The sequence below is a fragment of the Pocillopora damicornis genome, chromosome 4 (assembly GCF_964200805.1).
Source record: "Pocillopora damicornis chromosome 4, jaPocDami1.2, whole genome shotgun sequence".
In the NCBI taxonomy this organism is placed as follows: domain Eukaryota; kingdom Metazoa; phylum Cnidaria; class Anthozoa; order Scleractinia; family Pocilloporidae; genus Pocillopora; species Pocillopora damicornis.
In genome coordinates, this window is record NC_142673.1 from 9,366,113 (window position 1) to 9,378,924 (window position 12,812).

At 39.7% G+C, this 12,812-nt stretch overlaps 1 protein-coding gene and 1 pseudogene across 8 annotated transcripts in view; both read left to right on the forward strand.

Annotated features, from left to right (window-relative positions):
- The window catches only part of LOC113679262 (uncharacterized), a 50,768-nt gene extending 43,783 nt beyond the window's left edge, over positions 1-6,985 (forward strand). For 4 of the 8 annotated variants that reach the window (XM_089205048.1, XM_089205051.1, XM_089205052.1 and 1 more), the window contains one exon: positions 4,850-6,985. In XM_089205048.1, the coding sequence (XP_089061174.1) occupies positions 4,857-5,897 (1,041 nt within the window). In that variant the 5' untranslated portion in view covers positions 4,850-4,856 and the 3' untranslated portion in view covers positions 5,898-6,985. The remainder of the gene's footprint in view (positions 1-4,849) is intronic. The other 4 variants (XM_089205050.1, XM_089205054.1, XM_089205053.1 and 1 more) reach the window with 1 other exon arrangement.
- A 2,813-nt stretch (positions 6,986-9,798) lies between these two features.
- LOC113679261 (uncharacterized) lies at positions 9,799-10,810 on the forward strand (annotated as a pseudogene).
- Positions 10,811-12,812: the final 2,002 nt, after the last annotated feature.

Here is a 12,812-nt window from a genome sequence, read left to right on the forward strand (position 1 = left end):
ACATTGAGATGTCACAGTGACAGCTGTTGCACCAAAGAATCTTCTGTCCAATATTCATGGAATATTGCGGGCTCATTGATATCAATCAGCGTCTTTTTATTTGCTAGAGACGTAGGTTGAGAAACATTGGCTACAAAACCTTCTTCTTGACGGACGCAAAAGTAATGAGAACGTTGACCAATAGCTCTCTTTATATCATTGGCTCAGACTCTGAAGTGTAACAGATTTTGACGATATACTTCTGTCATCAGTGCTGAAGTTAACACTTCATGAACCGAATTACAAGGAAAAGGAAGTCCACCGACTTATACGTTAGACAAATTCTGGGCTCGGAAGGGAATTTTTTATACTGTCTTCCCTTGCCAGAAAAAGTAGAAAAAGAACGAGGCTAACATTCAGTAATCTTGACAATACAAGCTTGGTCAAGAGAGTTTATATTCTCTTGGCTTAATCATTAAAGGATTCATTGTATAGCAAAAGATTTCGCTTTGATAAGAATCAAGAATGGCCTGTTTATTTCGAGAGCCGATAGTGAAAGCCAACTGTGTTTGCAGCACAATAAACCCAAGAGGGTCGTTTATTTTTTTTTATGTATATGCAAACATTGTCCAAAAGTTACGAACTTTGCAAGTTTCCTTGCGTGGAATCAATACGGGGAATCCCGAGCGGGCGAGGGTGGGCCCATCATGCCCGCTCAGGTAGCCAATCAGAACACAGGATTCACTTCATCTTGCCCGCGTGCGCTGCTAGCTATATGACAAAGTGACTTACAGAGCAAAATATCTACTGACCAATCATATGTTATCCCATTTCACGATCACAGGTCTCGACATGTTGCCTTTTTTCCACGCTAGAGTCAAATTGAACCATTGAGCTACAACATTCAACACATGATGGTCAGTTGACGGTCTAATTAACCATTTATTTTTTTCCTTTATGACGGGTTCATCAGTTCCCGAACCGAAATATCAGGAAAATATATTTTACAGTTGATCTCAAGTTTATATTTCATTTTTTGTCTTCATCTCTTCTCCCCGCCGTGAGGGGAGAAAATGAATAGATAAATAGATGAATGAAAAAAGGAAGCTCAACAGTTTCCACTTATAGTCACATGATACATGAACTGATTACTGAGGTGGAGTAAAGCCATAGAGGGCTAGAAATGCAATACCCCAGGTTCAAAATTGAATAAATCAGGATAGTCATTCTTAAAAATGAACTCAAATGCTTCATTAAAATCAACTGACACTGAATAACATTGATGTGCTAAATTTCAGTAACGCTACTGATAATAATAATAATTTTCTTTTGGATTAACATGTGACACAGCGAAATCATTCAAACAGCTCTAAAATGGTGCATCACTACTAAAGACCTTAACACCAACGATAACATCAACAATAGCATGCTTGTTCATCATCAATTGTAGCCAATTTTTTTCCAAAAAGTCTTAATAGTTACGTACCAATCGATTCCATCCTATTGAGCTTCCAGCCAAGCACCAGCCCACTTTGAGCTGGAAATGATTTTCTTCAACTCGATCAATAAACCGCTTTATGGACCATACTTCGACTGCTTATATTTCTTATGTCCAGCAAGTAAAAAGACGCTGATTGATATCAGCGAGCCCGTAATGTGACATGTATACTTGGTGCAACAACTGTCACTAACATCTCAATGTGGATGTCCGCCATAACAACAATGCAATGAAGGAGATAAACGATTGCACTGGAGGCTTATTACATTTAGGACTAAATGTTGTTACATCTAGGACTTTATTACACTTAGGACCGAATGTTATTACATTTAGGACTTTATTACATTTAGGACAGTTATTAAATTTAGGACTTCAACAGCATTCTCTGTTAGAATACAAGAACTAATCCAAAAGGCACTCGTATGCCATCAGTTGAAGCCCCCTCTAGAAAATTTACTTGATCTGAGAGAAATAGAAAAGTCAAGCGATCTTGAAATGCTTTATAGATATCAAGTCTAGTGTTTGGTTTACGCTGGGCTCAGAAGACGAAACCATATTTTGTGACACTTAGAACTTTTTTCAGCTCGACTGCCGGTCAAGGTGTTCAAAACACTAAATGGTCGGCAGTCTTATTTCTCTAAACTAATCTAAACTATCACATGGCTGAATTTTTTCGATTTTTTGAAATTTATTGAGAATATAGAACTGACGGCCATTTAGTGTTTTGAAAACCTTGGCCGGCAATCAAAATCGCTAATTTGTGTCCAAAATCGAATGGCTGTCAAGTTTTACGTTATATTTTATTCTCCCACGAAAATAATTCTAAATTTTCTGCAACATGTTTTCTTTCATTTTGTACACAGCTGACGTATCAACTGGGCTATCAGAAATAGCAAATCTTAGCCGATCGGTTTCTCCTGCGCGGCGCAACAATCCGGAGATTGCAGGCAAATGGTAAACGACCTGTACAGTGTTTACCGAACGAAAATTTCAAACTGAAATTTCCGGAATTTTTTTGTAAATGGTAAACAACCCGAATGTCACGTTATTTACATTTCATAAGAACTATATGACCAAAATAAACATACCTTCCATCTTAGCGTCGGGTAAGAAAGAGATGGAAAACTTTAGATCTTGGGCTTTGGATTTAGTAGATCTCCTTGAGAGCCCTTAAAGTTCTTGAGCGTCCAACCTGACTGACTCACGTGAAGCTACGTGACGTAATTTGGCATTAAGCAGGGCACAATTGGCTGTAAGATGCTGGCTTTGCACCTATTATTCTGTTTTGGAGGTGTCAGCCAGATTATTCGCTATTACTTGGCGCAAAACAAGGTATCCTATCAATAAAAGACAGATTCCGGCTAAAGGGAAATTTACGAAGTACTCAAAGTGCTCGCTGCTCGTCATCTGTATTTTCTAAAGAGCTCGCAGCTCGCAATAAAAATTTGACAAATGCTCGTGCTCGCAAAAATAAACACACTGCTCGCATGCTCGCAAATGCTCGTAAAGGCCATTCGATACCCCTGCTATTAATTGCATTCGTTTTTAAGGACTTGAATTTGCTGGATGAAATAAATGAGTCAGAAAGATACATGAAACAACCTTCGTAAGAAAACGCGCCGCGGCCATCACTGGCGGGCATCGACACCAAAATTAGACATCAAGTGAGGTGCTCAAAAGTTACCTGATGAAAGAGGGTATGCGAAGCAGTTCAGCTCGGTGCTATCAACTGAAATTTCCCACAGAGAAATACTTTTGTTTTTCCCCTCGCCTCTGAAAAGTAATTTCATTTACGAGAGGATTGTCTCAGGTTTGTTTCTTGTCACTTTTATAGTAGGATTTGCCTTCAACTTAACCACGGGAGGCATCGGCACGATAGAATTCCTATTAATTTTCTTAAAAAATCATGAAAAAAATCAAAGGAGAAAAAGATTTGAAAATTCTTTCGAACGGTTTTACGAAATTTGTCCAACCTTATGATATTCTTCCTCGTTATTTTTCTGGCATTTTCTATGTGCACTTTGGCTTCTGTTTCCGTCACTAGTGAGCTTGGTTTATTCTAGAAAACGAAACCAGTCATTCTGATTCATTCATGCGGGATTGTAGGTGGCATCATCATCACCTGTTAGCATATTTTACGTAAACCTGGAATCGAACGTCGTTCCGTTACACGCGTTAGCCGATAATCTATGGATTCCCACTCATGTAAAGTTCTTATAAGTAGTTTTTGCAATTGGAAGCAATGCAAGAGGGTTTGAACCACGATTATGAGGACTAATTTCAGTTGAGTAAGACTTACTTACTTGTTCCTTGCTCAGTCTTTTCTTCTACCAATGATTAAAGCTGAAGCGTTGAGTCAGCCTCCAAATCAAAGAACTCTAAGATTAGAAACATAAAGCAACTTTTGAAAAAACGTGCCGAGAAAACGAATCCTACAGACCCACCGACCAAAGTTAAAGGTAACATGCTGTCTTTTTTCGCTTTATTCTAGAATACTTGCCGTTATTTAGATTGGTGTGAAAAATTCTTAAATTCAAGTCGGTTGGAAGTCTACGATTTGTGAAGGGCCGATTGCTTCTTTTATTTCATTGGCGTGTCTACAGCAGAATTTCGATAAACAATTCCATAAAACGCATCGGGAAAGAAAAGCTGTGATCAAACTCGAGATTTAAAAAAAAAAAAAAAACATGGCAAAACGAAGGTTAACTTTAATAGCACTACTAATTGGATCGGTTGTCAAGTAATTAACCTGCGCGGATGAGATTTTCCTCGGGGTATCTTACCTTTTCGTGCTGAGAAAACCTGTGATTAAAACTAAAATATTTTGAGAAACTAATGGTCACTTTTCCTTTGTTGAACTGATCTCTGTAAGGGAGGGAAGAGATTCTTTATATTTTGATAGTAGCTTGAAGGATATTATGTTATGCGGCTGGGAATGAAATTTAGCGAAGAAAAAAGGATGCGTTTTCCAGAGCCCTTTTAACTTGAGCTTACAGGAGGCTAGGCACATGACGATTACATAAGTGTAGCAGACATCTGAAACCAATACATGCAAACTCCAACAACTCCTCTTATTAGATCCTTATCATGAAAGTAACTTTTTTTGCAATCTTATGCCATATGAATCAATAACTGATGAACAAAACAGCAGTCTTCGTTTCATCTGTTATGGAACAACTAATCTCAATCCCCTGTGACGAAAACCGCGGCCTAGAGACATACTGCCCCTTTTTCCATCATTTTTACAGCTTTATTCTATGATTGTTTAAAGCAATTGATCTTTTGTTAAAATGAACAAACACAGCGATGATAGGAACAATCCATGGGTTAATAAAGAAGAAAACCTTTTGATTATCCATTGCTTCTTTTTAGCAGAACGATGAGTGACACCGAAAAGCAAGCAGAGAACTCCATTAAAGACCTTCGAGAACGATTACAGAGCATGCCACTCGACATGCGAATTTTTTCTCTTTGCATGAGATCCCTTTACTCAGATCAGGCTGTTGGCACCAATTCCAAAGGCGCTAGAAAGTTTAGGGAACTCCGAGACAAAACCAGAAACGACGCAATGGTGTATCTTAAAGGTGTCCTGCCGCTTTCGATCCAATTGGTTTCGTCCATCAGCGAGTACTTTGAGTACTATGAAGCCCTGGAGTACGAAGAATGGCGTGAGATGCTGTCTGACATCCTCGAAGAGACCATTGGCTACAGGGAGATGTGCGAAGCGCTAAAGAAGACGCACGAAGACATTTTGGTACCACTTAAAGAGAGAGAAGACCAGGCTCGCGTAATTGTAAAAGAATTCAAACACCTTCAAGAGGAATTTGAAAAGAAGAAGGAAGAGCTAGAAGGCAGCGCAAGTACAAAACGCTCCTGGGCTGTTTCACTAGCCTTCGTACCGGTTCTTAACGTTGCCTCGATCCCTTTGCTTGCTGCTGCTGAATCAGATGTGGCTAGTGCAGTTGCTAAAGGCTGCGAGGCAAAAGTTCAAGAAGCTGCCGCAATCACAGTCAGCGAAGCCCTCATCCCTGCCTTGAAGAGCTTTATAAGTGGTATCTCCAAAGCAGCTGGTTTCTTCGCCGTCATGGAACAGGAGTTAAAAAAGTTTGAAGTAAAAGCTGAGAAAAGCAAGAGCGACAGCAAGAAACTGTACTACAAAATTATGAAGGCACAAGCAAGCGATATGAAGTCCCTTTGCCAAGGCTTCTACGCGGTTATACCAGAGGTCAGAACCGATTTCCTAGCCATTCCAACAGAGGGAACAGACCAGAACTACATCGACAGGTGGCTGAAAAAGCAGAAGAAAACCATTCAAGAAAAATGTTCAGTTCGAAAGCTAGCGAGCATGCTTCTGTTAGCCATCACAGCCCCAGATGAGAGCAAGAAAAGTGGAAAGAACAAGATCAAGTGTGACTCTTAGGAACATCTTAAAGGAAACAGTATGATTTTTGTCTTTTTACATATATATTAGAGTAAGTCTAGTTAAATGCAGCAGCAAAACCAAGTTTTAACGTGATTCATTCCGGCATTAGGGGTGGCAATGACTACGAAGTTATCGGAATTGCTTCGTCTACGATTTGATTTTGTTACCTTTGTTCATTGCTCATATAGTGTAAGCAAGACTTTCACCCGATCCGATGAGGTATTTGGTAGTTTTAGAGTGCCTTCCGAAGGATCTCTTTATTAGTACTTTTCTTTTGGGTTTCGTCTGACCACCCATTAAAAAGAGCTCTAACTGACGTAGAGACTTAGTAGAGCCAGAATGCAGAGCTTTGAATTAAATATTTCAGTCATTACTTTTCAAGGAAATAAATCAGTAGAGAGCTTATTGATGCACAGTCCTGTAAGGAATTATGGAGGAGTTGAGATATCACGGCAGCGAGGCCTATGAAAGAGTTGATTAAAAACAGATGTCTATCTTCAGCATTTTGCCAGTACCTCGATGTCTTAACCGTCTCTACCGGCGTTAGACCTTCTCGCCGGTGACATGTGAATGAAGTGTTAAGTTCGGGCTGGAAACGTGTTGATTTGGCGTTGCGGCTCAGACTGCAAATAATTTTAAAAAAATTGTGCAGTTTCACACCGTTTATTAGAACGGGGAGGAAATCTACAAAGTTTTAGAACGCATGTGCAGAGCAGTTGTTCTGCTCGTTACAAGTTTTGTTTCACCTTGTTCTCGTTCTCGCTGCCGTCGTTTTGTATAAGTCCCCATTAGCGACTGGAAGAGGAGTTCTACGGAGTTGTAACAATCTGCTAGAAGAATTCAACTCATGATAGAACTCCGCGATTGAAGTTTTATTTCTGCTATGTTTTTTAAAACTGACAGGTTTAGAATTATATTAAATCATGATTCATAACTTTTTGTAGGAGCGTTATTATTTTAATCTTATAATCAAACAAGTTCAGGACACACATTATCATGTGGTGTCAACTGTAATCAAAAGTGAGTGATTGTGCAAAGGTTTGTAATTAATTAAGTTTTAATAAAGACTTCACAGATGTTCAACAGAATGCATCAGAATTTTCTTAACCCTGGGGGAATTCAAGTTAGAATCGAGCAATAGAGACCTTGCCAACGAGCGTCAGTGGGTCAACCACAGTGGAAGAAGATCTGTTATTAAAAAGGTTCAAATAAGTTAATTATAACTTAATAATTGGGTTAAAAGGTGAATACCAAAGGTCGTGTTTGAGGCAGAAAGTTAGTGTTATGTATCCCTTAAACTTTCAAGATTTGATGCGCAATTCTCCCTTTACACTGAAAAACATTTTCTTGTCAATAGTCGAGAGAATTTGGTTACCACTTTGCCTGATACGTTTGTTAGCAGTAGAATTAGTATTCCGAAATACGAAATAAAAGGCAACACTGACCTCGTCCTTTTGCAAGGACTAGACGAATTCAACTCTACTAACGTTGACTCAGTTACATTTTTTCCAAGTAAATTAACTTTGAGCCCCTTTTTGGTTGAAAGGATTAACTAAGTTGAACTGTGTCCGGGTGAAAACTTGTCAATATGTTTGCCTTATTGGAAAAATAACATCTTGCAATTTTTGGCACGTGCGAGTCGAACCGTGTACTTTCTCATAACGAGTTTTACCTTTTCCTAAGGAAAAATTTGATCCAGATCTTCATTTCAAAAAAGATCTATTTTATGAATTAAAGAAAACTCGACCTTTACACACAATTATCAATAGAATCATTTTATATAACTTAAACATAATTAAGGAGGAAGACGTTTGATTTGAGATTTCTCTCTCGCCTAACATTAGGCACGAGTCGCTAGGTTAATATCCCAGCGGGCGAAGTTTGCTATTTTTTAAACAATTTTGATCTTAGTGAAAATAGCACGCCGAATAAACGAGCTTATGGTACCTGTTTTGAAATCTTTAGTGATCTTGTTTGGCAGTTGATTGTGTTGGTGAGACGTATAATCATGTTCGTCGACACAACAGATTTCCTAAGAGTGAGTGGGCGATGACAAAGTGTGGCCGGAACGTGTAAGTTTAAACAAGAAGCGTGCAAACTTGAACAACACTTGTTCAAAAGTTATATACTTAAAAAGTATCCTGCCGCTTTCGACCGAATTGCTTTGCATGTAACAGCGAGTAATTTTTAGTATTATGAAGTCCTGGAGTACAAAGAATTTCGTGGGCGGATTCCTGACATCCTTGAAGAAACCATTAGCAACAAGGAGCTGTGTCCAACGGCATTGAAAATGCACTGATAAATTTTGGTGCCACTTAAAGGGAGAGAAGAGAAGACCAAGAAGACCAAGCCCGCGCAAAAGAATTGAGACACCTTTCAGAGAAACTTGAATTTGAGGAATTTGAAAAAAAAGAAGAGCTGTAAGATAATTAAGGCAGGTAAAAAATGCGTCAGGGTGATAGGACTTGCCTTTATACCATTCATTAACTTGGTAACAACCCTTGAATTGTGTGCTGCTGTTGAATTAGATTTGGCAGATGCAATTGCTAAAGGCCACAAAGCGAAAGTTCAAGAAGTTGCCGCAGTCACAGTCAGCTACACCATGATCCCTACTTGAATTCGAAGAACTTCATTGATGGTTTACGTATCTCAAAAGCAGCCGGGTTCCTTCCCGTAATGAAGCTGGAACTGAAAAAGTGGAAAGGAAAAGCTGAGAAAAGCAAGAGCGACAGCGAAGAACTGTACCATACATTTATGAAGGCAAAAACCCTCTGCCAAGGCTTCTACGTGATTCTACCACGAGTCTGGACCGATTTCCTTACCATTAAAACCCAGGGAACAGACCAGAACTACGTCGCTTCGGGACTGCAAGTGTGCGCTCCCAAAATCGTCGCTAAATAACCGTCTTTCTTCGCAAAACCAGCCTAAAAAAAAAAGGACCTCATTGGTCACGCGAAGAAAGACTCACTATGGGTTGTTGATTTTTGTCTTACTCGGTGGCATGTACTCCAAATATATCTATAAGTGTTGCTTAACGTTTAGTAAATGGCCTTCAAGGGTAATGACTTAGTTCGGATTCATTCGTTCTGGAAAAGGTGAGATCTTTTGGAGGAAGGCTCAAAGGAATGAAACGATAGCACAATTAAGTGACCTCGAGCGACAGCGTCTGCAAGTGTACCCTTTTTGTTATGACGTGTCAGTGCACTCCAAAGAATGATTGGAAACATTTTATGCCTTCAAGTTTTTTCGCTCAATGTTTTCAAGTTTGATTTGTATTTATTAAACTAGAGAATTTTCAGAGCTTTTTAAAGAGACTTATAACGAGCACATTTGATGATTTTAGGCCAAAGTTCGTAATTTACTTCTTGTTATTGACGTTGTAATTTATGCACAGCCATCTTTTATCGGCGCGTGAGAAACATAAATTACAGAGATTAACTGCAAACATTTTATGAATTCAAGTTTTTGAAGCGTATAAAGCGTGTTTGCAAGTCATTCCGATAAGTGTGTGCCAGTTCACAATCGAAATTTGCAAAAGTCCGATCTAAGAAAATATGTAGCTTTAAATCTGAGAGCCCTTAACACATTTTTACGAATCTGAAATTCATCAGAAGTCTTTGAAAGAAATTGCTGGAGAAAGTATTTGTGGGACGGGTGCGCTCGCGAGCCGTTTTTGTCAATGAACTCCAAACTTCGTTCCTTTTTGGACGATAAACAGAAGAAAATTGTCACACGTCATAAAAGGGCGGTCCGATTTCTATAGCGGTCTTACATTTCCTAAACAATGGCATAAATATATGAATACTTAACGACCCACGTAACGTGAGTACACACTTAAACCATGGGGTAATTAAAAAGAAAACCTTTTGATTATTCATTGCTTCGTTTCAGTAGAAGGATGAGTGACATCGAAAAGCAAGCAAAGAAGTCCGTTCAAGACCTTCGAGAACAATTACAGAGCATGCCAGTCCACATGCGAATTTTTTCTCTTTGCAGGAGAGCCCCTCATTCAACTCAGGCTGTGGCACCAGTACCGAAGGCGCTAGAAAGTTAAGGGAACTCCGAGACAAAACCAGAAACGATGCAATGGTGTACCTAAGAGGTGTCCTTCCGTTTTCGACCAAACTGGTTTCATCTATCAACGAGTACTTTGAGTGTTATGAAGCCCTGGAGTACGAAGAATGGCTTTACATGCTTTCTGACATCCTTGAAGAGACCATTGGCTACAGGGAGCTGTGCCAAGCGCTACCGCAGATGCACGAAGACATCTTGGTACCACTCAAAGAGAGAGAAGACCAGGCCCGCTCAATTATAAAAGAATTGAAACACCTACAAAGGGAGTTTGAAAGGAAGAGGAAAGAGTTAGAAGAAAAGGCAGGTTCAGAACGCTCCTGGGCGGTTGGACTTGCCTTTGTACCGATTGTAAACATGATGGTAAGCCCTCTGTCGTTGGCTGCTGCTGAAGAAGATTTGGCTGAATCAGTTGCTAAAGGCTGCGAAGCACAAATTCAAGAAGTTGCAGCCACAGTCAGCAACACCCTGATCCCTGCCTTGAAGGGCTTTATAAGTGGTATCTCTAGAGCAGCCGGTCTCTTCTCCGTAATGGAACAGGAGTTAAAGAAGTTTGAAGAAAAAGCTGAGAAAAGCATAGACGACGGCAAGAATATGTACTACAAAGTTATGAAGGCACAAGCAACGATATGAAGACCCTTTGCCGAGGCTTCTACGCGGTTATACCAGAAATTAGGACCGATTTCCAAGCCATCCCATCCGAGGGAACAGACCAGAACTACATCGACGGGTGGCTGGAAAAGCAGAAGAAAGCCATTCAAGAAAAATATTCTGTTCGAAAGCTAGCGAGCAAGCTTCTGTTAGCCATCACAGCCCCAGCTCCAGATAAGAACGAGTGAAGAGTTGAAAGAACAAGATCGAGTGAATCTAAGGAACATCTTAGTGGAAACAGTATGTTTTTTGTCGTTTTATCTTTCTGCACATATATATATATATATATATATATATACATATACATATACATACATATATATATATATATATATATATATATACATATATATATATATATATACATATATATATATATACATATACATATACATATATATATATATATATATATATATATATATATATATACATACATATATATAACTAACTGCAGACAGTACTGTTTCGGCCTTCTGGGCCTCATCAGTGCAGTGCTGATGCTAGGATGGAGGTAAGGCTATATAGCCGCCCCAAGTGATCTCACACATGTGGTATCATCTAAGCCATGCCAGAGTGCTCAAACTAGATATACTAGTGAGCATGCATAATGCTAGCAGCAATGACTCATCCTAGTAGAGTGCTCAATTTGGACATGAAAGCAAATGCTTTGTATGCCAAAGAGCTATATCTATACATACATATATATATATATATTTATACATATATATATATATATATATATATATATATATATATATAAGAGTAAGTGTAGTTAAATGCAGCAACAAAACCAATTTATCTGAAAAATGGCGGGACTAGACGCTACGCCAAAGGGCAGGTGGGTGTATCGAAACAAGCCAAGGTGGGTATTGATTGTTACGTACTGCCTCGATTCCTCTTCTAAAAGCACTTGTTGGTACGCTGAAGACAAATCCAACTTAGTAACCTTCTCTCCTCCAGTAACTGGGTGATGGGTGTCATCATCATCTGTAGGCATCTGGTGTTCCGATACTTCCAAAACAGGGTCTATCGTCACCTTGTAATCACCACAGACGCGAACACTGCCATCAGGTTTCAGCAAAGGCACAATGGGGGTAGCCCAATCCAAAAAACTCCGCTTTTTCCAGCACACCAATCTTTTCCAGCCGTCAACGCTCGCCAGCAATCTTCTCTTTTAACGCAAACGGTACTGGTCTAGGTTTAAAGATTTTCGGTACTGCGTTCTTTTTAAGCTTCAAATGTGCAGTAACTCCTTTAATGGTTTCTTCCCAGATTACCATCAAACAACGACGAATACTTCGTTTGAAGTCCAACTTGTCAACCGGTTCTAAAGTAATCTACCTGACCCGTCCCCAGTCCAACTTCAACATGGACAGCCAATCGCGACCCATTAACACTGGACCATCATTTCCTGTGGTTACAACCGGTAATACAACTTCTTGATCACGATATGCAACTTGAACCTTAGCTTCTTCAATAACAGGTATTTCATGACCAGATTAACTTCGTAGTTTCAGGTCTGTGTGCTCCACAGGTTTTGACGCGAGAACATCAGTCCAAACGCTCTTGGGAATAATAGTTACAGAAGCTCAAGTGTCAAGTTCCATATCCACAGTTTTCCCATCTATTGCTACTGGCACGATGAACGCTTTACATTTTCCTCAGGAATCCGAGACTGTAAACATGGGCCAATCGCTTCCTTTCACTGATTGCTTGGGTTCCAGATCTTCTTCGACCAAAGAACCTTTTGCCGTTTCTTCTTTTTTCCCCAATTTTGACTTTGGCGTTCACTTTTCTTCCCACTTTCCAGTCTTTGCTCTTTCCCCGTTTTCTCAGGAAACTTCTTCACAATATGAATAACCTTTTGACAACCATGGCACTTGGAATTCCGAAAGAAGCACGTGTCCGAAGAGTAATTGACTTTTCCACAACGAAAGCACTCGGGAAACGTAACAGCCACTTTTTTCGTCTGTTCCACACTTCCTCCATGCAATGCGGTGGCTTCCTTTTCGGTCAATTAGGCAGCACACGCCTTTTTGAGAGCCGTCTGTAAAGTCAAATCCGCGACTGCTAGTAACTTGCGTTAATCATTCGCTCCTTTAAACCGCACACTAACTGATCCCGAATCGCCTTTTCGTGACAACTGCCAAACTTGCAAGTCTCAGCCAACTTATTAAATCTAGCAAG